Source organism: Canis aureus, chromosome 10 (genome assembly GCF_053574225.1).
Source record: "Canis aureus isolate CA01 chromosome 10, VMU_Caureus_v.1.0, whole genome shotgun sequence".
Classification (NCBI taxonomy): domain Eukaryota; kingdom Metazoa; phylum Chordata; class Mammalia; order Carnivora; family Canidae; genus Canis; species Canis aureus.
The window spans coordinates 59,063,177-59,089,551 of NC_135620.1; the positions used below are offsets into that span (position 1 = coordinate 59,063,177).

Here is a 26,375-nt window from a genome sequence, read left to right on the forward strand (position 1 = left end):
AAACATAAGGCCACTATAAAGTTAGGAATGGGAACTTCAATGAATCTCCCAGTTCAGCAAATGCTATTCCTATTAGCTTCTAGGAACCTTAAGGAAGCTTGGGTTTTCTCAGTACTGTGATCTTAAAGCTTCTCCCGTCTTCTGACTCCACCAGCTACCAGCTGAGGAAGCACCTGTCTCACCTTCTGCATATGAAGGAGCTTGGAGCCAGGGATGTGGACAGATGGAACCGAGAGTGCCTGGCATTGCTGCTCCAAGTTTGGAGGAAGGATCTGGAACTAACCCCCCCAAAGACCACTGCAGTAACCAGGACCACCAAGAGTCTATCCAAGGGCAGCTCAGGGGCAAAGTCTACCAGGCACTCGGTACTCAAGCAAATCTATGGTAATTGTCCTTCTGAGCACTCTGTAGTTGTAAGCATCCCCAGGATGTTGCATCAGTATCTGAAATGGGATTTAATTACAATGGGCAAACCTCCATTCAGGTAGGAACTTTCCTATTCTACTTCCAGGCACCAAGAGAATTCTCAGCACCCACATTTAATGCCTCCCCTCCAGCAATTCTGGGTCAGAATTGGTTTCATGTTGTATTCTAGCATCTCAAGAGAGCCTTCCAGTCAAGAGGTCTTCTGCTGGCTTTCATTACTGAAAGCCTCACCCTTTAAGCCTCTCCAGACCACTGCTTGGGTCTTCTTCCAAATGGTTAATGTAAGAGGGCTCCAGGAGGAAGACCCTGCCTGCCTCATTTTGACCTTTCTTATGCTGAGAGAGTACAGGGTTGCCCTTCCGTGGGAATGCCCCAGACCCATACACTATAGTAAATAACTCACTCAGCAGATGAACTGCTTTAAATTGAAACATTTTCAGCTTGGAAAAAGCCCATCAAATAAACTCAGCCGAAAACAAGCCTGGCTAGCTCCTCAACAGAAAAGCAGTGAGCCACAGTACCTTTAGAAATAGATCTACAGCAAAATGTCAGGACTTCACCCTGGGCCTACATGGTATTTCCACAACACACCTAATTTACCTTGGCAGATACCAACAATCTCAAGCCTTTACCTCATTAAAGAATTTAGAACTTGGTCATGGTCAGAGAGAAATGATCATTGTTGATTTCAGGTTGTTCCCAAGAAGGGAAAGTACCTCATTCCACAAGATCTTCCAGAACCCATTCTGTGCTGCATCTCAATTCAGGTAAGGTAGCCAGTGCACTGGTACAGCAGATTGGGGATATGATGTGGGGAAGCATTTGCCTTGTTTCATCCCTAAAGGTGGGAGACATCAGAACAGAAATTGCCAGGCGTTTCCAGTGGTCATTTAAGGTGTGCATATTTTTCATTCCCCTCCCATAGTATTACTGCAGTCAACATGTCTCCATAGAAGGGAAGTTATTTTCACAACCACAAGTTTTTGTTAACATTACCTCCAGTAGAGACAATAAATGGTACCTAGTATTGATCACTTTTACGTATTCACATAAAGGAAGAGGGAAATGAAAAGTCATTCTTCAAAGTAATACCTTGGGGAATTCTTGTTCCATATTGGTTTCACATTAAGATTCTTCGTCTCCTTCTCAAAGTTGAGAAGTTCCTTAACTACAAATTCTGGCCCCATGAGGAACACATTTAGTATTTAATAACACGTCCTGCTCATGCTTCACTGTGCACAATTTCACTCCTACAGAAGCCCAAGGAACTTACTTTTCAGCCATAAAACAAGAGTATTTTACTCAGGCCCCCTTCATTCACACCAGCATTAAATTTGGGTGATAAGTTCAGTGCTGTCAGCTGTTAATGTCAGATTCAGTGCTGCTCGTGGGTGGCTATGGCAACACAGTCCCCCCACCCTTGCCAATCCAGTCATCCTGCAGGAACACCGTGCAGCTGGGAAAGTGAACAATGACGGTCAGCCTGAACTTTAACATTCATTTAGTTTTTGACAGGCGGGGGACAGAGTAATTACTGCCCAATCTTTAATCAGAGTCGGGCAACTCATGTAATATAGGCAGGCTGATCAGGGAGTAGTGGGCAGGGGAGTTAAGACTGTAGACCTTGATTCCTTTGAGAGTTTCCATGTAAAAAAGAAAACTTTTGTTGTACTTGAATGAAAAGTTAGTTTCAAAAACAATGGTCAGAACTACCAGAGAAGTAGCATTTAGATAATCAGAGCAGTTTATATTTTGTCTCAAGTGAAAAATCCAGGACTACCAGAAATCTTAAAAATGAAGGGCTTTAAAAGCACAGACGTTTCTAATTAGAAGGACAGAATAAACAAATTCAAATACGTAGAGGTTTCTTGGGATTTCATATGAACAAATAGCTTTTTTGTCCTACACATATAATCCTGACCGGCTTGAAAACAGGGAAAAAAGAAGAGAATCTTTTCCTAACCCTAAACATGGGGGAACACCAGGTTTTGTTAGGTCCACCCATCCACATTAAGCATTAACCAGTGAATCAGGCTGTCAGGGCTACTAACTAGTTTAGCTGGACCCAGTAGGTTTTATACAGAAAACATGTGTATGAATAATTTCCACAGAAATGGGCACGACTTGCACATAGACTTCCGCAGCTTATAATCACAGCCAAAGTGAACCAAAAAGAGAACATTAATTTTGGTCTTCTCCATGAATAAATTTTTTTTTTTTGCTTTGAGAATTCCATGGGGTTAAAGATCCTCTCATGTGCTCACTGTCCTGTTCAGTTTTAGAAAATTACTTAGTACATAAGAGTGCTCAAATGTGAGTGAAGATTGTTGCTCCCAACCTCCAGTGTGGGAAAGACTTTAGTAGTGATTTAACCTCTTTTAAAGAGGAAGCAGGTCAGGTGAATATAGCAGTGTGTGTTGTGGGTGTGTGTGTGTGTGAGTGAGAGAGAGAGAGAGAGAGAGAGAGAGAAGTACCTTTTAAAAATCCACTCCAGTGAATGAAATAACCATGGCTCAGGTGATTACTAGTAATGACAACCCCCTTGTGTGAATGCAGAATTCCTGCTCACCCAAAGAAGGGTATGCAAGTAACTCAAGATTTGATAAAGGCAGCCAAAAACTGGGTTCCAGATCAGTAGTTCACTGTAGAACTTTAACAGTAATAAAACCAGGAGAGAAATATTAAGACACATTTGTAACTTTTAGAACCTACTTACCTTTCCCCTTTATTCTCCAGAGTTAGGAGCAACAGATAGCAACATGGCCTCAGCAAGTTCTCTTAACCTTTTAGGGCCTCAGCATCCTCATTTGTCAAATGAGAGGGTTGATTTCCAACTATGGCATCTTAAAAAGGCCTATCAGTCTATCATCCTTAAAGATAAGTTTTCAAACCAAACCTATTTTCTAGAATGGACTATATAATAGCCTAAACAACGTGGCCCATAGAAAGGTATGTATGTGTACATGTTTGTGGTAGTTTAGGTTAAAAACACAGAGAAAGCGGTACCAGTTACTCCAGACTGAAGACCCAGATCCCAGTCACAGCTCAGGCACCTGGCCGGCCCCTCTCAGTCAAGGTTCTTCCTTTAATAGATATCATGTATCTTAGAGGATAATGGGAAATGCAAGGCTGATAAGTCATCCTGTTTCCACAGCAAACTGGCCATCACCTTACCAGCCCCATGGACAGTCCATGACTAAACTGTCTCCTCACCAGCAATGAACTCTTCAGTATTAAAATCAATAACCTCAATCTCTCTCTGGTATTTTAACAGTGAGCAACTTGCAGTGTATACACCTCCTTGAGAACAGTGGAAGATCAAAGAATTTTTCTTATAATCTGCAATCGGCTACTCCACCAAAAACCAAAACAAAGCTTCGACCATCTCTGGAGGAAGAGTGTGTCCGGGGTAGCTGGAACAGCTAGTGCAGAGTTCTTAATCTCTGCTGATGATCTTTCACCTGTTGAAAAAAAACCTCAGTACTCATGCCTAACGCCTTAATGGCCTGAAAAAGTGTTAAGTGAATAACCATGTCAGGGTGTCTTTCTGCTCTTCCACAGCACTGTTTTGTAAACTATCTTAGCCTGTGCTACAAGGACCACAGTACACAGTGCCTGCGCAAAGCTTCCGGGACGTCTGCCTTCACTTCAGTCAGTATGGCTGTAAAGTACAACTCAGACTTTACTGTTAATTATAAGTAAAACTAAAAACATGAACACAAACATGACATTTCTGCCAGCCAGCTGATGCAGGCCTGGTGGGGTTTTTTGTTTTTGGGTTTTTTTGCTCTGATGAAAAACCTAGATGAGATGGGAGGAGCTGGTTGTATAGCAGCCATCTTCTTCATTTCACTACTTTTCTCCAAATTTTGGGCCAGAATCATGACCTAGCATTTGCTTTTAACAATTGTTAAGACAATATGGGGCGCCTGGATGGCTCAGTTAAGTATCTGCCTTCAGCGCAGGTCATGATCCCAGGGTCCTGGGATCAAGCTCTGGAATGGCTCCCTGCCCAGCAGAAAGTCTGCTTCTCCCTCTCCCTCTGCCCCCTGGCTTGTGCTCTCAAACAAAATCTTAAAAAAAAAAAAAAGGCCAATAATAGGAATTCTGTTGATTCCTTACATTTTACAGTTCTCATGTTAGCTTCTGAGGCCACAGGTTGCTACCATTGTCCTGTGAACAGCAGTCTCACTTGCTGAGCGCCAGCAGCAGTATCTCAGTGCCGAGGAATCAACTGGGGAGGTCTACAGACCAGACCATTCATGTATAAGGTACCAATTCAGGCCTTAACCGTTTCACTTGTCAAGTATTTTCTGCCTGATCTGTACAGGTAAGCACTCTTGTCAAAATGCCATTCCTACTGGGCAAGGGAAACTGCGCTAAAACTACATACATTCTAACTCTAAGAACACCTGGCATAAATACAATCCAGCGATCACAGGCTTTTTCACATATTTAAGAGCAAAGTAACTACAGGAATGTAGACAGAAGGCACAGTGGCATATTAAACTCAAACATTTCTAGGAACACTTCCATTTTCTTAAAACTACTGCCACCCCTGTCCTAAGAAGCAATAAAATGTTAACAATTAGCAAACTGTTTAAAAATGAAGGTAATTTCTTAATTATGCAAATAGTGATTACACTTGACCCTTGAACAACCAAGTTTGTGTGGATCCATTGAACATGTGTTTTTTTTTCAATAAATACATATGGTATCGATAAATACAGCCATAGTACTGCAGATGTGTTTTCTCTAGCTTGCTTTATTTAAAAAAATAAGGTATCTAATTCGTATAACAAAACACGTGTAAACTAATTATCAGTAAGGCTTCTGGTCAACAGTATGCTATTAATTATAAAAGGTTTTGGGGAATCAAATGTCATACATTTTTTGATGGGGGGGTGTCAGCACCCCCAAATCCTCCCCCAACATTGTACAGGGGTTAGTATGAACTGCTATATAGAGCTTGTAATTTTAAAAGAACTATAATGGTCATTAGTAAAAAGTACTTTTGAAAGAATTAACTAGATCAAACCAAGTACCATTTAGCATGATCTTGTTCCTGCATAGAGGGACAGAAAACTGATGTAAATAACAGAACTCCATAGTGAGAAGCTGAATGTCATGGCAGCTGTTCCCAAATAAACAACTGGTTTCTGTTGCTATCTGAATGAACTGGAGCTGAGACCGCAAAGATTCTGCTACTTTCTTGGTAAATAATAGAAGGTACTATATTACCACTCCATATTTTATAAATATCTAGTTCCTATGAAATGCAAAATACACTAACCAACTTGTAACCAAGTATCATATACTAGTCCAAGAAGCCAAGCTATGTTATTTTCCTACTTTAGTGCAAAGGAAGGTTCATAAACAACTTCTTTAAAAGTTCAGCTTTAATGACAAACATTACATCAATCTCTCTTCAAAATTAGATGTGAATAAACAATTTCAAACAGGAGATACCACAATGCCTCTTACTGTACTCAATACACTGTACTCAGTGCACTGGGGCCCTGGGGATGCCCAGTGATATACACATTGAAGCAATAATGTAAATCTGTGAGCCACTGTTCCTGAATACCTCCACTCTTCAATGTCTGCAGAGAAAAACAAGAGTACTTTGAGAATTGTATCAAAATTGTTAATGACAGTATTTTTCACACCCAAACAAGATCTCAGAACCACTGCAACCCCATCTTCCATCTATCAATCACCATAGAAAATCTTACTGGAAATGAAGAGTTCACTGCCTGTGGTAATGCCCAATTAAGAAAATTCCTAGTTACAATACCCTCAAATACAAGCCATACACCAGTTTCTGGTTTCATCTGTTCCCTCTCAAATACTGCTAGGAACCTCCTCCCCCCTTGGCATGGTACAATTTCACAATCTTTGCATGAACAGGAAAATTCTACAAGGCCAACTGACCATTTCTGTCATTCTCTTATAGAGGTGGCCTGAATCTCCAACCTTGGAATAATCCAAATTACTGACTTTTTTCCTATTTCTGAATTATTCTATTGCTTCTTCCATTACGTCTAGAAGGCTACTGAGAAAATCCAGAATAAGAATCTGTTACATACATCTGGATAAGTTCTATTACTCTGAAGTATTACTACATATCAATAAAGTCCTCAATACCTACATAAAAAACCTCTAACTCTTCCAAACCATGAACAGTGAAAGAATGCTAAACAGAGATGCCCTTGTAAACACCAACCCTTAGACAAAGCTGAAGTCTGTAACAATTTAACTTCCCTCTTATTCTCTAGTGAACTAAGTGACTAGAGATTGTAATTTATTCCTGCTAAATAATTTTTTTAATGACAGCTAACATTTGTTGAAAACTTATGTCAGTTATACTAAAAACTTTACTTGAATGATCTCATTTTATGGTTATCAACACCCAAAGAAGTTGCTATTCTTACAGCTAAGTAAAATAACTGGCAGGTTTAAAAACATGCCAAACTACCACAGTTAATCAACAGAGTTGAAGAATCCTGCTAGTATGTACTATGATGCCTGTACCTTTTCTAAGCTGCCTGCCACCTTAATTCAATTTGAGTATTTTATGGCTTTTATTACTGACTGGACCAAAGACCTCCCCCTGGTTAAGTAACAGGTGCTAATCAGCAGGGGCAGCCCTAGGAAATCACCACAGTGGGCTTAATTCTAGGAGCCACTCAATGCACAGGAGGCCTCACCTCCTCAGAGCAACACCCACCCCCATGCCCTGCCCATGAATCTTTTTTCTAGTACTAATGGTACAAGTCCCCGTTTCACACTTCTTACCGTGATATTCTTGATGATCTGCTGCACCAAGATGGCATTGGTTAACATATGAGTTCTGAGGGGTGCATGCTGAAGCAGCAGGCGAAGCAGCTGGCCCACAACAGGCAGCTCCTCAGGCCCAGCTCTGTTCACCCGCAGGCTCTGCAGCATCAACCTGAGGACTCGAGGCAGGAGAGCCAAGATGGAGACACAGACCCCCCACAGCTTGTCCCTACAACAGACAAAAATGAGTCAGAAAGCCAAAACACAGAAAAGGTACCCTTTCCATATTTCCTAAAACTGAAAAAGGTCATTTTAAGAAACACAGTGTTTTCTAATAAAACTCCACAAACCAAAACTAGTAACTAGGTTTCATCAGAGCTAATTTTAAGCAAATCCAATGAAGAAGGAGGTGCTCTCCCCTATTTAATGAGTTCTAGGAAGCCTAGCAATCAGCACTTTCCTGGGCTTAACAGGACATTCTTAAACCTGATCATATATAACACAGAATTAGACAATCTACACACACATACTGTTCTCTACCACTGAACATTATTCAACCATTATACAATATCAAAAATCAAGAGTAAGAATATCCCACTGAAAAAAAAAGAATATCCCACTGATAAAAAGGAAAAGAACATGGGATGCCTGGCTCAGTCAGTAGAGAACGTGAACTCTTGATCTTGGGGTCTTGGAGTTTGAGCCCCATGTTGAGGGTAGAATTTACTTTAAAACAAACAAAAAAACGGGTGCCTAGGTAGCTCAGTTGGTTAAGCATCCAACTCTTGGTTTTAGCTCAGGACATGATCTCAGGGTTGTAGAATGGAGCTCCACATTGGGCTCCACAATCAGCTTGAGATTCTTCCCCCTCACCCTGCCTTCTATCCTAGCTCTGCTCTGGTGCATGTGCTCTTACTCAAATAAATAAAATCTTAAAAATAACCACACACACAAAACAACAAAACTTCATGGAACTTTAAGCCTGTGACCTGAATTATGAGCCTCTTCAATGTTTTAAGGAGGGCAAATTTGTGGAGAAAGATGTGCTCACGAGGAACCAAAATGGATTTCAGAAAGTAGCCAGTAAGGAAACTATTACTGTACTACTAGGTCATGAAAGGCCAGAAATAATCCAAATATTAGTAAGTATCATTATCTTGGTATCATTATAGAGCAGGAACAAAAACGTTTTATGAAAAAGTAAGGGGATTTGTAGCTACCCTCACCACATGCTAGAAGTGTCAATTAAATGCAGAAATAGAGTCCCACTGGCTGCTAAAAGCTCTGACCTTAGTCTGTCAGATTCTATTACCAGAAGTGCATAATCCTTCTAGTTCCCAAATCCTTCAGAGAGAACCTGACTACCTCCAGATGTAGAAGCAGTACTCCTTTCACACTCTCATCAACCTCCCCAACTTCATACACAGCATCAAAGGTGAATACTGAATCCACTCTAAGCCAACCAGATTCTCTTACTTATAAGATTATAAGAGACTTTATCCAGCCTGTTGACTCATGCATAGCCAGGTTAGGAGAGCCATGTGCAAGGAGAAAAAAGCCAGACTGCAGACACAGCTAATAAGGCACAGAGACAAAGATTACACAATTTAGAAGAAAATGTGAGATAACTACACTTTGGTCCCTAATGAGTTTCAATTCCTTGCCCTTGGGTTTTATAAGTTACCCCCGTAATGATCCAATATTCATTTTCTATTTTAACTTGAGTGGATTTCAAATAATTGCTGATCAAAACTGCTAAAAGGGCTCATGGATTCTACACAATATTAAATACAGTGAATAGATCAATAAAGTTTAGAACTCCACCTTAAAACACACATTTAAACTGTCAAGTCGAAAAAATACGAGAGACCTGGGTACACAGGCAATAGAAGAAATACCATATGAACAAGAGCCATTCCTAGGGTTTTCTAAGAGTTGTCATGTACACGAATAAGTCTACTTATTCTACAAGTGTTTAAAGGACAGAACTGGGGGGTTCGCTTGGGTGGCTCAGTCAGTTAGGCTTCTGCCTTGGGCTCAGGTCATGATCTCAGGGTCCCAGGATGGAGCCCCATGAGCTTCCTGCTCTGCGAAGAGTCTGCTTTTCCCTCTTTCTGCCACTCCCCCTTTTTCCCCCACACTCCTGCTCTCTCTTGCACACATGCACTCTCTCTCAAATAAATACTTTAAAAAAAAGAAAAAAAGGACAGAACTGGGACCAATGAAATTGAGGTTTCAGAACTCAAAGCAGTAGTTCTAAAAACCACTCTAAAGAAACTGATGAGGGGCACCTGGGTGGCTCAGTGGTTGAGCATCTCCTTTGGCTCAGGTGGTGATCGCAGAGTCCTGGGACTGAGTCCCAACATCAGGTTCCCCACAGTCCCTCTGCCTATGTTTCTGCCTCTTGTGTGTCTTTCATGAATAAATAAATAAAATCTTTAAAATTATAAAGTAAAATTAAAAAATAAATAAAGTGATGAAAGTTCAGTATTTTGCATACAATTTTCAGGAGTTCAGCTAACTCCACAAATTTCTGATAAATTCCAATCAGATAACAGCAACCTCCCCTTCCACTCCAAACACAGAGAAATAGAGATAAAATACTTTAAGGAAAAAAAAAAAAAAAAGTACACAGCCAAGCCCCAAAAGCCAGAATGGGTAAAATTTCTAGGTGCCAGAAACCATCACAGAAATCATATAAACATATACCCCAACAGGGGTATAAAGAGTTGGATGTGGGCTTTTAGGTCTGAGTTTTCAACAGCTAAATGTTGGAAGCTGAGACTTCAGGCCCCAGGTGTGGGAGGCGGGGTTTCCTATGTGTAGCTGGAAGGCAGGAAAATGTATATGTAAAAGTGACCCATAATCTGCACAGAATTCTCACAAAAGATGCACTCAAAGAGAGGGTATACAATCCAAACCATAAGTCTGTTCAAGCCCATGAAAAACAATCTCCAGAGCCTTACCTGCTCCCCTACTGAAGGGAGAATTCCCACACCAGAGGATAAAAGAGCAAATAGAACAAACTGATAGGGACTTTAAAGTAAGACCAATAAATCATGAAAAAAACCAAGGATGACAAAAAGCTAAGTTAAAAACCAACAACAGAGCAAAGAATAGAGCTGATGAAATTAAAACTTAACAGGGTTAAATAAAACATATAGCAAAGCAGAAGATGTTCAGAGGTACAGGACAGATTGAGAAGAACCCTTCATTTAAAGGAGGTTGTAGGAGAGAACGGAAACAACCAGGGAGGTAACAGAAATAGTAACAGCACTTCCCAGACCTGAGGGAGAAACACCCAGTCTTCAGATCAAAAAGTACACTGTCTCAAGAAGCAGGATAAATAAACCTACATTAGGACACACCTTGATTGGCAACACCACAAAGGTAAGAAGAAAACAATAAAACCATAGAGAAGAACAGATTACTACCTACAACCAAGAGGGCTTAGTGACAAGAGATTTTTTTGTTACTAACAATGAGTCCAGAAGACGATAGAATAGTTTCTTCAAAGTCCAGTGGCCAGAGTTTTTAACAACTCAAACTGACTGGTCAAACCCAATGTTTTGGCCAGCTTTTGTGAAATTAAAGCCTCCTTAGTAATCTGGCATTCTCATTATTTATAACCTTACAAAAACCTCCTCAGGGAGTAGGGGTCACCCAAAGGGAAATTTAAGTACTTAAGACTGGCTGGCAGAGACTAAATCATGTTACCCCAAGAGATATCAAGGATCTGGAAATACCAACTGTTTCAATATCTAGCATAAAACATTTAAAACTAAGCATTTTAAACAAGCAAAAAATATTTCATATAATAAACTTTGTTCTGTCCAGCCACAGAGTCAAAAGTGGGAGGTTTCTCTATAAGAAATTATAAATGATCTTTGAAACGTCTCAAAGTATTCAGTAAAGGGACTGTATTTCAAGTGACAGGAAATAACAAATAGCAACATACACATTTCATAAATGGGGACACTTATAAAACTTTTTGAACCCTGAGACGTTCCTTGGGATTTATAAAGCCTTGTCTTGACCTATCAGACCTAAAGTTTGATGATACGTAAGGAAAACTCACATCTGTGTTTATGTGTAAATTTTACAGTCTATTTTAAATAAAATCCATTTTAAACATACATATGTACTTGGCAAAAAAAAAAATCTAAATCTCTGTTGACAGTAAAATGGTAAGTTACTGTGCATTCATATAACAAAACACTGTAGAGTAAGTGTACTGGCTAGATTACAGCCTATCATACTCACAGCCCATATTTATAAACAGTTTTACTAAAACACAGCCACACTCATTCATTTACATGTCTTTGTTGCTGCTTTCCTACTGCCAGGGCAGTGCTGAATAGTTCTGACAAGAGACTCTATATATTAAAAACCTAAAATATTTAATATCTGACTCTTTAGAGAAAGAAATTTGCTTAAGCCCTAGTACAGAGAAACAAAAGTGAAATAAATTTCTGAATCAACATGAATGACTCATAAATGACAATCATATCACAAAAATACATATGGAATTTTATATAAAATTCTTAAAATATGCAAAACAAAAATTGTATTGTTTACAAATCCACATAAAATCTTTAATAAAAGGTAAGGAAGTGATTAACAGGTTAAGAAAACCACAGGTTCAAAACGGTGTCACTTAGGTGAAGGCCCCAAGTCAGCAAACTAAGACTTAATACCTAAAATAACTACAGTTTCAACCCCCCAAAAAACGTGACCTTTAACCACCAGTCAACATGGGAACTTTCTGGTCAGCACTAGGAAAAACTTCCTTCCTTCCTCTTCAATTCCCCTTGGAAGGGCAACCTGCCTAAAGGATAGATTCTTTCCTTTTTTCCACTCCTTGTCTACCTTTAAAAACCTTTCCCTTTTTATAGCCTTTGAGAGCTCCCCTCTACTTGCTAGATGGGATGCTGCCCAATTAATGAATCAATTAATACAGCCAATTAGATCTTTAAAGTTTACTAGGTTGAACTTTTGTTATTTAACATATAAAAGCGATCTCTAAAGGGTTTAAAAGAGAAAGGTAATTGTAGAGGGTACACAGAGTGTGTTGATAAAATTCTATTTCTGAACCTGAAGACTGGTTAAATGGATGTTCAGTTTATACTTACTTCTTAAACTATATAAATATTTCATACATATGTTTATTTTTATGATATGTAAAAGTTAAAAAACTAGAAAGACAAATATCAAAATGTTAACAGGCAATAGACTAATTTTTATTTTCTTATACTATTAGATTTTTTTTTAAAAAATTATAGATTTCTATAGAAATCTAGATTTCTGGAGGATCCCTGGTGGCTCAGCAGTTTAGTGCCTGCCTTCAGCCCAGCGTGTGATCCTGGAAGTCCCAGGATCGAGTCCTGGCATCAAGTCCTGTCATCAGGCTCCCTGCATGGAGCCTGCTTCTCCCTCTGCCTGTGTCTCTGCCTCTCTCTCTCTCTCTCTCTCTCTCATAAAGTCTTAAAAAGAAAAATCTAGATTTCTATAAAAAATGTTAACAGGCATACCAATAAGAACATAGTACGAGAATACTTTTTAAAATTAAAGTGAAATATTCTAAACTATGCTAGAAACTTCAGCCTAAATATTATATAAGAGCTAAAGTACTAATACAAACACTAGCATCTTAGAAAAATATCCTTAAATCCAAGAACTTAAAAATTCTAGTTAGCTCTAATGAGCCCAAAACAAAATACAAAGGCTTTGTACTTATTAATAAGCACATTCTTTCAAAGGTAGATAGAATTTTTCTTGTTAGACCTACAGCAACATTAATAAGGAAAGCTCCTAAGAAACTTTATGCCATCTGATTTTTCAAATTTGTAGCCTAAAGGAAAAAACAAAAACTAAAAATTCTTATCAACCCAATGAGAATTTATGAAAGAACAAAGAAAATGACATTCGGTTTACACAAACTCAGAAAGAGAATTTAAGATCTTTCCAAAATCTAATTTTCTTTCACTCTTCTTAAAATTTATTTATTCAGTTGCAGCAGTTAGGGAAAAAATTAAAGTTGAAGAATACAAAAACTATTACCTCTTTCTTAGATGTTCTGCTTCTCCTTTCTCTAAAGTGAGCAGAAAATAAAGAAGACTGTAGCAACAAGAAGCCAAAAATGGCAGGAGAGTCTCACTAAGTACACACGTATGATCCAGGAGCTTACAGATAACACCCAAAACACAGCCAGCTGTACTGTCAGGAATTACAGTCAACCCAACCTAGGCAGAAAAACATGAGATTAATGACCTCTTCACAACAGTCCTTCTCTCCAGGATAAAACCAAACCCCATTAAATAGAGAGTTAACATCTAACATCACTTCTAATGAAAAACAGTATATACATAATAAACTTGCCACCTGCCATACCTTAAGGTCCTGTTTTCTCTTAGGAATTTAACTATTATATTAAATAACTTCTTTGAAAGCATGACAACTCAAGAAATACTATTTACCTAATCCACGCCTCCCCTCTATAACAAAAAATCTACTAAAATTTTCAAGACATTACAATTTCTGATGGTCAGAAATACTATCATCTAAAAAGATTATTTCAGGCACCCCCCCAAAAAAATCTTGATACCAACAACAGCACTCACATGATCCATATTAGATTCTTCAGACTAGAAAAGTCTAATACCTGCCACCACCCCCACCCCAGGGAATTAAATGTACAAACCAGAGTTCATTTTACAATTAGCCTTCCCCTGCCCTTTAATTTAGCTAGTCATTCAGACATGACGAAGTAAAACACCCTGAAGTAAGACATTACTATATTTAACACTTGATTGCTTCACTGCCCCAAAACCCCAATAAGGGACATCATGGTATATGTATTCATCTGGACTCTCCTATAAACTATCATTAAGGTGGACTCTAACTTATAACTGTTATGTATGCATGGTTTAAATCTCCTGGACACTACTGTTTAATTATTATGAAAGTCTGCAGGTTCTGATCAGGCTGTCTAAATATAGTGGCCAAGACTGACTAACATGGTGATCTTTTAACTAGAATAAGGAGTGTAATCAAAGGAGGGCACTAATACCTAAAGAAGAGATGAAAAGTAAAAAAGGTAAGGATCTTTAGAGACACAGTGCATAAGGACTGGAAGTTCAACAGCAGAGAGAAAAGTACTGGGAATTTAAAACAATATTCTTCCAACTTAAGGGAAATAACATTTTAAAGGAGAAAAGGGGGTTGGAATGTACCCATAAAATTACCCAAACAAGTGAGAGTGCCTAGAAGATAAACTGTGGGAGCCCTCCCTTTGCACTATACGTAACTATAATAAGCCAAAGATCCAAGTATAAATGTTGGAGGAAGCTAAAAACCAAAAACCCAGGCATAGCCAATGAGAAAAAGGAACACCAACTGGCCAGAAGACAAGATAGTCTCAAGGCTGAGCTTGCCGCTGCTAGTGACCAGGCCTTGAGCCTGTTAGGTTACATCCCTACTTCAGAACCCAAATCTTCACGGTGGAAATTAGACCCCAGTCTGGATGCTGGATTCCCAATACACCAATACCAAGTACATGTTAATTAAATCAAGAACCTAATGTAAAATTTTAAAGCCCTTCATTGCAGATGTAGAAAGTAAGGTCCTAGAAAAGGGGAATTTCCCAAGTTAACAGAATTAATTAGTAACAGCCAGGAAAAACATTGAGATTTCCCAGTTCTTATCACAACATCATGCTATGAGGCCATGGAACTATTAAGCTTAAAATTCTGCACACTCACTTTCTCCTTGCCTATGGCAAACCCACTATTAAACCAAGAATTGTCTGCTTTTTTGAGTAGGAAAGCAAAAAAAAAAAAAAAAGTATATTTACCAAATGCTTACTGATGGCACTCTGCAGGATGTCAAAGCTCTGGCTTCGAGCAGGGATAACCAATAAACTGTGACAAACTGTCTGTCAGAAAAGGAGAAAACCAGGAACCAAATCAGGACATTTTAGGTCAGAAACAAGTTCTACAGAATTTTTTTTAACCTACTTACCCTACAAATAACAGAAGATTTAACAAAAAATTACTTTGAAGATGCAAATGTCAAAGGTAAAACAATTAAGTTTCATATATGAGCTAATTTTCCAAACAATTTATTAATTAAATATTTACCAGACACTGAGGTAGTCCTACCAGGTGCCAGGCACAGGAATGAAAAGACTGAGAAACTCCTCTCTCACAGCTCTAAAAAAAGTAGCTTCAAGCTACCAATGTAGAAACTATCTTTCTATTAGTAAGTGCTAAAACAGAAAGATCTGGGCAGCCCGGGTGGCTCAGCGGTTTAGCGCCACCTTCAGCCCAGGGCGTGACCCTGGAGACCAGGAATCTGGTCCCTACATGGGGCTCCTTGTGGAGAGCCTGCTTCTCCCTCTGCCTGTGTGTCTCTGCCTCTCTCTCTGTGTCTCTCATGAATAAATAAAATCTTTAAAAAATAATAAAAACAAATAAAACAAAGATCTGAGTGATGTGAATGGAGGGCTAACAGCCTTTTTTCCACTTGGTAGGAAAATGTACCATAGAAAAACAATTATGATCCAGAAAATACTAATATCCTCTTCGAATTAATTATAATGCTTCCTATTCCCCAAAGGTAAAAAGAAGAGAACAATCCACAGGAAAAGAAAAATATAAGGAAGGTGAGAGTCAAATCCTTAGTATTTTTAATTTTCTAAGTTCTCAAGGAAACAAGAGGAGAGAAGGACAACATCAAGTCCTTCAGAGACATTATTACACAATTCCAGAAACTGATGGAGTGCGATGCCAAAAGTGAAATATGTGAAGGAATCACATGGAAAGACAAGATTGGTGGAAACAAGAATATCACTCTAGCAAGATGACAGTGAAACTAAATTTAAGGGAACTGTCAACCAACCCTGAAAAATCAATAGCTTGTTGCATTATTTCTCTATAAAACCTCTTCTAAATTAATAACTACCCAGAGTTTTCATATGGCAATTTTTATTTTCTTTTATCCTTGTAAGTAACAATGTAAATAACATATTTCTAATGCCATCATCCTACTTCAAAATAGGCAGTGAATATTTTTATTATCAAAAGATGAATCACATTTGATAAGGCCCATTCACTATTAAATGACCATTTAGTCTCTTCCTTTCCACCACCCCTTCCCTTCCTGAACAATTCAGTTCTAAAGCCACTGTGTGGGGCTCAATCAGGTAAACATCATCACTAGAGTAGGCAGGAGAGCTGCAGTGATGGAGGGAAGAGAGTAACCCAGGAACCCCCAACAAGTTGGGAATTCAAATGGGGTGAGGAAAATGCTTGCATGGGAGAGGGGTGGCACCAAACGGAGATTAATTATAGACAAATTGATCAAGTAAATTATATTAAGTGTAACAGAAGCCAGGGTTCTCACCTTCAGAAGAGGCAGGTACAAGAGGAAAAGAAGACAATTAAAATGAACCCTGTGGTGTTAAATTGATGATTTCTGTCCATGACAGCCTGGGAGCACCAAGGTCCAAGAGCAATGACCACACCCCAGAGTCCTAAAGTTGGTTTCAAAATACCATTCTCCACTTAAAGAAAAACTGGGCTTCTTAAAAAATATCATTGCAGGGCTGAGACAGAGAAAATAAAGTATGAATCTTGAACAATCTGTGGTACAAGAGAGTAAGGAAGTACTCAGAAAAAAATGAGTACATGTCAAAAGAACAAAAAAAGACTAAATTTTATAGTGACCCACTATAAAATAGGAAACCATACTAACACAAATAAATACAGACTAATAAAAAATGGGATATGAACAGTTTCAAAATATCTCCATAAATTATTAATTACAAAAGATAAAAAGCAAGCAGTGGAGAATTGGGCAGGCAGCACTTCATCAAGTGAGCAAATCAAGTATCTAATGGGACAAATGGAAACCACACACCACCTGACAGGATACAAGCAAAATACCACAGCATCACTTGTGTCATATTCCTACCAAATTTGTATAGCCTGAATTTAACCATGAGGGAACATTAACCCAAATAAGAGGAAAATTTTACAAAATAAGTGTCCCAATGTTCTTCAAAGTGTCATGGTCAACAAAACACAAGGAAAGACTGTGGAACCATACCAAATTGAAGGAGATTAAACAGACATTTCAACTAAATGCCACAAAAAATTGGGTGTGGATCCTTTTGCTCTGAAGAACATTATTGAGGGGCACCTGCTGGTTCAGTGGGCAGAGGAAGTGACACTTGATCTCAGGGTGGTGAGTTCAAGCCCGTTAGGCATAAAGCTTACCTTAAAAAAAAAAAATTATTGGGACAACTGGCAAAACATGATTGAGGTTTGAGGATTAAATGATGATAACATGCCAATCTTAATTTCCTAGTTTTGAGGACTAGATTGTGGTAATATAATGGAATGCTTGTTTCTAAGACACACAAGCTAAAGTATGGGCTATGGGCATTATGTCACAGTCTATGAAAAAAAAGTTCTTTGTACTATAGTTGTAATTTTTCTCTAAGTTTGAATTTGTTTCAAGGGCAAATAAACATTAATATAAACACATGTATGTGCACACTCACCAACATACACATATATAGTCCTCACTCTTGCACATTACTATGTTAACAGAAACTTGCATATATCAGAACCCCGACTTTACACTGCATAGTTCCAGAATAAGCATGATAATTTGGTCCAAAGTGGAAATTAAGGATTTTTAAAAAATATACAAAGACTTATTTTTCTTAAGGATTTATACATTTAATTTCTAGGTGGAACTATTTTTCTACCAAATTTCATCAGAATATGCACAGAACTGCCATGCACCTAACACTTCTTATATTTTTATTACTGTACTAAAATGCTAAAAGAAAAAACCTATTAAAACACTAAAATTCAGATCAAGAGATGCTTTCATTTCCTAAATAAAGTTATATCAAAGAATGTATTTACAGAATGAGTATTTCCACATACTAACAATCCATATCAGAAGAAAATGTCATTAGATTTACCTTTTGACAGATTTTACCCTTCCAATGTTGGCAGTCTCTCAACAATTATTAACCAATAATACAAAACGTAAGAAAGAGACAAGACAGCTGGCTGGACTCTCTTCTAGGGCTCTTTCCTTACCCCATTATTCCTTTAAGTGGGTAGGTGAGGAAACAAACTCACTTTACTCAAGCTGTCTTTATTGTAGTATTGGAAACCATGTATTATGCAGGGTCCTTTTGTGCTCCACTGCTTTTTCGGATTATCACACATGCTTAATTACTATAGTTTTATAGTAGATATCTGGTAATATAGAGCCTCCAGCTTTATGTTTATTCAACACTGTCTTGCTATTCTTGATCCTCTGCATTTCAATATAAATTTTGGAATCACCTTTTCAATTTCCACAAAAACATCTGCTCTGATTTGGATTACACTGAATTTATATATACTGTAGATTAATTTAGGGAGAGCTATTATTTTACAATATTGGAGTTTCCCAATCCATGGCATGTACTTAGCTTATCTTTAATATTTCTCAGTAAGTTTTACAATTTCCACTGTCTTCAGAGGTCCTCAGTAATCCTTTGGTGAAATTCTCCTTTAATCTATATTCATGGTCCGTGTTTGTGTATCCCTATTCCTAAGGTAGTGCCCTTAGAGGTCTCTAATGAGTGCCTGTGTGTCCACTGAAGCCCTAACCCACTTCCAGGACAGGAACTTTAAGCAATCATGGTTTCTTGAGCACCATGAGTCACACAAGTTACTGGTGTAGCTTTTAAGCTTCTCTTCGTTTGTAGCTTAAGAATTTAGGAATGCCGGGATGGAGGGGAATCCAACATCTCTAAAGTCCCTTGAGTCTCCTTTTTTTTTTCAGTTTAGTCCTAGAAGACAGTCAAAAGGTTGGCAGGATTTTCTGTCCTCCAATACAGGCCATTTCATAAAGCCAAATTCTTATCCTCCTGTTGGGAGAGAAAGCTCCAATGTCCTGAGGTATACTGCTAAACAAAGCTGTTAATGTACAAGGTGGAAATCTACAAGGCCAAAGAATAAACAGGAGCTATGAACAAAACAATTCCAAAGCTCAAATAGAGGGACGCCTGGGTGGCTCAGCGGTTGAGCGTCTGCCTTTGGCCCAGGGCGTGATCCTGGAGTCCCTGGATCGAGTCCCACATCAGGCTCCCTGCATGGAGCCTGCTTCACCCTCTGCCTATGTCTCTGCCTCTTTCTCTACATCTTTCATGAATGAATAAATAAAACCTTTAAAAAAAAAAAAAACAACAACAACAAAGCTCAAATAGAGCAGAGATGTTTAAGTTCTAACCAATGGGGTCTTCATAGAACATGTAGGTTTTATTCAGATGGTGCTCAGAATGAGAACATTAATTATACAGATAAATTAGCACAAGGGCAGGGTTGGTAAGCTTTTTCTGTAAAGGGCCAAATAATACATATCTTAGGCTGTGTAGGCCACATATTCTCTCACATATTCTTGTGGGGGTTTTTGTTTTAACAACTGAAAAAAATGTAAACACCACTCTTAGGTCCAAGGTGGTACAAAAACAGGGCCAACCTGGTTTGGGCCTATAAGCTGTAATTTGTTGATCCTTGACTCAAGCCCACTTGCTCTAATAACCACACCAACAAAACTTAAAAACAAGACTCGAGAGGATAAAGCTAATACTCAAGTAACTTGACTGCCTCCCAGAACAAAGCAAAACACTCCAGCATAATCTAACAAAAAATGTCCATTGTCCAACATGCACTCAAAACTACTAAGCATGACAAGGAACTTAAAACTGTGCTATATATGGACACCTGGGTGGCTCAGTGGTTGAGTGTCTGCCTTTGGCTCAGGGCATGATTCCTGATCAGGGGATCAAGTCCCACATCAGGGTCCCCAGGGGAAGTCGGCTTCTCCCTCTGCCTCTCTCTCTCTGTGTCTCTCATGAATAAATAAAATCTTTTAAAAAAAATGTGCTACATAACCAGGAGAAAAACCAATCAATATAAATGACATGAGAGAATTAGCAGATAAGAGGATGCCTGGGTATATCAGTGGTTGAGCACCTGCCTTTGGCTCAGGTTGTGATCCCAGGGTCCTGGGATCAAGTCCCACATTGGGTTCCCTGCAGGAAGTCTGCTTCTCCCTCTGCCTATGTCTCTGCCTCTCTGTGTCTCTCATGAATACAATCTTTAAAAAAATAAAAATATTAAATAAATAAATAGATAAAATAAAATACCTATTATTATAAACATGTTTAAAATAAGGAAGGGGTGCCTGGATGACTCAGTGGGTGGAGCATGTGACTCTTGATCTTAGGGTGGTAGATTCAAGCCCCATGTTCAGTGTAGTGATTACTTTAAAAAAAAAAAAGTTAAAGAAAAAAGAGGAGATAAAAAATACATTATATAAAATTTAAAATTCACTTCTTGGTCTTTGTTCATAAATGACATGACTATGTAGAAAATCTTTAACAATTCACAAAAAATTATTGGAACTAATAAGTAATTATAGCAAGATTACAGGATACAATATGAATATATAAAAGTCCATTTTCCAAATATCAGCATTGAACAAACATGAATGCTCATTATGAATATTATTCATAAGAACATTGAATTGAATATGAAATTAAATTTACATTAGCATCTCTAAGAAGAGAAATAGTTAGATATAAACTTAAAATAGGTACAAGATCTGTATGAGGAAAACTACAAAATTCTGATGAATGAAATCCAAGAATAAAATAAATGGGAGGTATTTCATGTTTATGGGATAGAAAGACTCAGTAATGTCAAGATGTCAGTTCTTCCCAAATTCATCCATAGACTCAATGCAAATCTAATCAAAATCCCCATAAATCATTTTGTAGATATCAACAAACTAAGTCTAAAGTTTATTTAGGGGGAAAAAAAAAAAAAAAAACAGGCAAAAAATCCAGGCGAAAAAACCCAGAACAGCCAACACAGTATTAAAGGAAAAGAACAAAGTTAAAGGACTGATGATATCCAACTTCATAAATTAAATTACTATAAAGCTACAGTAATCAAGATACTATAGTACTGGTGAAAGAACAAAGAGATTAACGGAACAGAATAGAGAGCTCAGCAATAGACTCATAGGCAAATGATCTTTGACAATGAAGCAAAGATAGACTTTGTAACAAATGGTGCTTTAACAATCCATACTAACTAAATCTAGACTCTTCACAAAAATTAACTCAGAATGGTAACAGACCTAAATGTAAAATGCAAAATAAAAAACTATAAATGACTTAGAAGACAACACAGGAAGTAAAACCTAAATGATCTTAAGTATGGTGATGACTTTTTAGATATAACACCAAAGGCACAATGCAGGAAAGAAATGATAAGCCGGACTTCACTGAAATTTAAAACTTCTGCTCCACAAAAGAGAATGTCAAGAGTATGAAAAAATAAGCCACAGATTGGGAGAAAATCTTTGCAAAACACCTATTTGATAAAGTACCGTTATCCAAAATATTCAAAGAACACTTAAAACTCAACAATAACCCGATTAAAAAATGGGCTAAAGACTGTTAACAGATACATCACCAAAGAAGACATATGGTAAATCAACATGAATAGATGCGCCATATCATATATTATCAGAGAAATCAAAATTAAATAATGAGGGACTCCTGGGTGGCTCAGTGGTTGAGCGTCTGCCTTCAGCTCAGGGTGTGATCCTGGGATCCGGGATTGAGTCCCACATCAGGCTCATTACAGAAAGCCTGCTTCTCCCTCTGCCTGTGGCTCTGCCCCTCTCTCTCTCTCTCTGTATCTCTCATGAATAAATAAATAAAATCTTTAAAAAAAATAAATAAATAATGAGACGCTACACACCTATTAGAGTGGCCAATATCCAAAACACTGACACCAAATGCTGGCAAAGATCTGGAGCAACAGAAACTCATTCATTGCTGGTAGGATCGCAAAATGGTACAACCACTTTGGAAGGCAGTTTGGTGTTTCTTACAAAATTAAACACACTCTTACCATGTGATCCAGCAAATGCTTCCTTGGTATTTACCCAAAGGAGCTGAAAACATGTCTACACAAAAACTTACACACCTGAATGTTTATAAACCTACACAGTTTTATTCACAATGCACTATTAGCACTAAAAAGCAATGAGCTATGAAGCCATGAAAAAACACTGAGGAATCTTATAGAATATTACTAAGTCAAAGTAACAGCCAATCTAAAAAGGCAATATCCTATACAGTTCCATATGACATTCTATAAAAGAAAAAATACAGATAGTTAAAGAAAACAAAATCAGTGGTTGTCAGGTGTTGGGGGTGTAGAGGATGAATAGGCAGAGCACAGATGATTTTAGGGCAATAAAAACACTTTGTATGAGATAATAAGAATAGATAATATGGTATCAAACATTTGTCCAGATCCAAAAATGTGTAACACCAAGAGTGAATCATGTTAACTGTGGACTTTGGGTTAATTACATCGATACAGAATCATTAATTCTAACAAATGAACCACTCTCATGGAAGATGTTGATAATGGAGGAAGCTATGAATATGAGGGGTTATACAGAGGAAATACCCATTCCTTCACTTCAATTTTTCTGTGAACTTAGAACTGCTCAAAAAAAAAAAAAAAGTCTTAAAAAAATCTTTAGGGGCTCCTGGGTGGCTCAGTCAGTTAAGCATCTGCCTTCAGCTCAGGTCATGATCCCAGGGTTTGGGGATCCAGCCATACATCAGGCTCCCCACTCAGTGGGAGGCCTGCTTCTCCGTCTCCCTCTGCCTGCTGCCCCCTGGCTTGTGTTTTCTCTGTCAAATAAATAAATAAAATCTTTTTAAAAAAATCTTTGGTTGGATTTAAGAGCAGATTAGATAATGCAGAAAGTCCAATGACTTGAATACACAAGCATACTTTCTGAAAAGAGGGGGGAAAGGTAAAAAAGTCTCAAAGGCCTACAAGGATAAGGTCAAGATTCTAACACACATGTAACTGGGGTCCCAAAGGGGACCAAAACTCTTTTTTTGAAAGAATGACTGACATTTTTTCCCAACACAATAAACTATAAGCCTTAAAAAATATTCAGCAAACATCAAGCCAAAAAAGAAAGATGACGATGACGACACTAAGGAATTAATACAATCAAATTGCTGAGGAAAGTGATACAAGGATGATCTTGAAAAACATGTAGGGAAAAAAATGCATGTAGAGAAAAAAAGACATTACATACAGAAAAACAAACAATGACCTCATATAATATCATTACATATTATATTATGGTATGGTATAGCATAGTTTGAAGGTAGACTGTCCTTAAGAGCAAATACCTAAAAAAACATAAAACAAAGAGGCATATAGCTAATATGCCAAGGTGGAGCTAAAATGGCTAAAAATACTCACCCTATGAAAACAATGAACCATGGTATCTTACTACAATAGGATACTACACAGCAATAAAAACAATGAACTACCATTTACACAATATAAATAACTTTATTTTTTAATATATTTAAATTAAATAACATACAATATATATTAGTTTCAGAGATAGAGTTCAATGATTCATCAGTTGCATATAACACCCAGTGCTCATTACATCACATGCCCTCCTTAGTATAGATAACTTGAAGAGTATACTGAATAAAAAGCAAATTACTGAAAAAGATTTCACTTTTTAAAAGTTTAATACCATGAAAATCTAAACAATACAGTTTTAGAGTTATGTGCTACTATGGTAAAACTGTAAAAAAGCCAAGAATATGATAAACAAAATTTAAAACAGAATTACTCTGAAAGGAAAGAGGGAAAGCACAAAGGGGTTCAGGGGTGCCTAAGTGGCTCAGTCAGTTAAATATTTAACTTCATTTCAGCTCAGGTCATGATCTCATGGGACATGGGGATCAATCCCCATTGTCAGGCAGGGTCTATGCTCAGTACGGAGTCTGCTCAAGGATTCTCTCCTTTTACCCCTCCCACCACTTGTACATATGGTGCACACACTCTTGCTCTAAAATAAATAAATCTTCAAAAATAAAAACTAAGGGATGCCTTTGTGGCTCAGTGGATGATCCTGGGATATGAGATCAAGTCCCACATCGGGCTCCCTGTGAGGAGCCCACTTCTCCCTCTGCCTGTGTCTCTGCCTCTCTCTCTCAGTCTGTGTCTCTCATGAATAAATAAATAAAAACTAATAGAAATTAAAACTGTTCTTTTAAGATTTTATTTGAGAGAAAGAGAATGAGCAGGGGTAGAGGCAGAGGGAGAAGCAGACTCCCCACTGGGCAGGGAGCCTGACGTGGGGCTCCATCCCAACCTGAGCTGAAGGCAAGATGCTTAACTAACTGAGCCACCCAGGTGCCCCAAAATGTTCTATTTCTTAAACTGGATTTATGTTATTATTCTTCAGAGCTTATCCATGTTAAAAAAAAAACATTCTTTTACAACCATCCAGTATTTTATAAATGATAATTAATATTAAAACCTTTCATTGGCTCTGGAAGAGAAGTCTCCATTTGTAAAGAGTATCCCTGGAAAGAGATTCTGGTTTCCTTTGTGATCTTTCCCTGTTAACTACAGTTTCCATTGTTAACAGGAAAGTCACACAATTCTTCTGTCAGTGCTCAGAAGGAATAATCACAAAAATACTAAATGAAAATGGCAAGGTCTAATGGCACCTGGGTGGTTCAGTGATTAAATGTCTGCCTTACAGCTCAGGTCATGATCCCAGGGTCTTCAGATCAAACCCCAAGTTGGGCTTCCCACTCAGCAGGGAGTCTGCTTCTCCCTCTGCCCTACCCCCCGCCCCCGCGGTTTTGCGTGCACATGTGCACACACCCGCTCTCTCAAATAAATAAAATCTTATAAAATAAAATAAAACAAAATGGCAAGGTCCAGATAAATGTATATAAAGTATGTTATTTTGTAAAAGAAAACCAAAATAATATACTTAGACATTTATAAAGACAGAAGATATCTGAAAGAGTACATTTAGAAACTGAGGAGGAAAAAAATGGGTGTCTGAGAGGGAATGGGAAAAGACTTTTTTATTATCTTCTGTTCTGAACTGTATTTTGTGAATACCTACTAAAAAAAAGTCTGACTTGGGGCACTTGGGTGGCTCAGTGGTTGAGTGCCTGCCTTTGGCTCAGGTCATGATCCCGGGGTCCTGAGAGGAGTCCCACATCAGGTTCCCTACAGAGAGCCTGCTTCTCCCTCTGCCTATGTCTCTGCCCCTCGCTGTGTATCTCTCATGAATAAATTTTAAAAAAAAATCTTTAAAAAAAATTTTTAAAATTTTTAAGTTTGATTTTTTTAAAAAATACCTTTGGCCTAGGCAGATAAAACTACAAAAGAACTAAGCAATCCCACTGTCCTAATAACTTCTTCAAATGAAATAATATAAAAATAAATTTTTACATTAAGGATGTCAAAAACTGTGTATTTCAAATATTTTTACATGAAAAGGCCAACTTAAATAACAAAATTTATCCAAAAGAAAGCTGAAATCTTCACTTAAGAACTTCAAAAACAAAAATGTGTCTTTCAGATTTTTCCTAATTATGTCTTAACATTTCAAAGACATCAACCTGGAAGTTTAATACACGTCCCTGCCAAATGTTACTTCAGAAATACAGCTGATAACATTTTCATGACAATTTTATCTTGGCTTTACACAGATGATGTGCTTATGAGAAATTTAAGTTATCAGATAAAGATTATAAAACTTGCCCAAGTAACAAAACTAGACAATGGCAAATCTATACCTGGAATAAGGAGCCCAGTAATCCCCATACAGTGCTTTCTCCAATACATAATAATGGTTTAAATAGATACAGTCAGTCCTTTAAAACTACTCTTAATAGGGCAACCTAGGTGGTTCAGTCAGTTAAGCGTTTGCCTTTCTCAGGTCATGATCCCAGGGTCCTGGGATAGAGCCCAGGTTGGGCTCCCCACTCAGCAGAAAGTCTGCTTTTCCCTCTCTCTTTGCCCCTCCCCCTACTCAGGCTCTCTCCCTCAAATAAAAAAAAAATCTTTCGAAAAATAAAATATTTTTTTAAATTAAAAAAAAAACATACTCTTAAAATTGTTGGCAAGCCTAATCCCACCACGCTAGTATTCAAGGCCTTAACCTCAAGAGACCTGTCTTAGCTCTCTTCATTTACTGTAGAGTAGATAAAATCTCAG

The 26,375-nt window shown here is 37.9% G+C and overlaps 2 protein-coding genes across 15 annotated transcripts in view; one reads left to right on the forward strand and one right to left on the reverse strand.

The window, feature by feature from the left end:
* The window catches only part of INVS (inversin), a 156,989-nt gene extending 151,834 nt beyond the window's left edge, over positions 1-5,155 (forward strand). For 10 of the 12 annotated variants that reach the window (XM_077912681.1, XM_077912682.1, XM_077912680.1 and 7 more), the window contains 3 exons: positions 155-384; positions 1,119-1,193; positions 3,701-5,155. In XM_077912681.1, coding sequence (XP_077768807.1) covers positions 155-384; positions 1,119-1,193; positions 3,701-3,852 — 457 coding nt within the window. In that variant the 3' untranslated portion in view covers positions 3,853-5,155. Of the gene's footprint in view, positions 1-154; positions 385-1,118; positions 1,194-3,700 lie in introns of those variants that run through there. The other 2 variants (XR_013388165.1, XR_013388166.1) reach the window with 2 other exon arrangements.
* A 652-nt stretch (positions 5,156-5,807) lies between these two features.
* The window catches only part of TEX10 (testis expressed 10), a 63,694-nt gene continuing 43,126 nt past the window's right edge, over positions 5,808-26,375 (reverse strand). For all 3 annotated transcript variants that reach the window (XM_077912691.1, XM_077912692.1, XM_077912693.1), the window contains exons 12-15: positions 15,059-15,139; positions 13,267-13,448; positions 7,225-7,435; positions 5,808-6,029 (exon numbers count right to left, since the gene is read on the reverse strand). In XM_077912691.1, the coding sequence (XP_077768817.1) occupies positions 5,916-6,029; positions 7,225-7,435; positions 13,267-13,448; positions 15,059-15,139 (588 nt within the window). In that variant the 3' untranslated portion in view covers positions 5,808-5,915. The remainder of the gene's footprint in view (positions 6,030-7,224; positions 7,436-13,266; positions 13,449-15,058; positions 15,140-26,375) is intronic.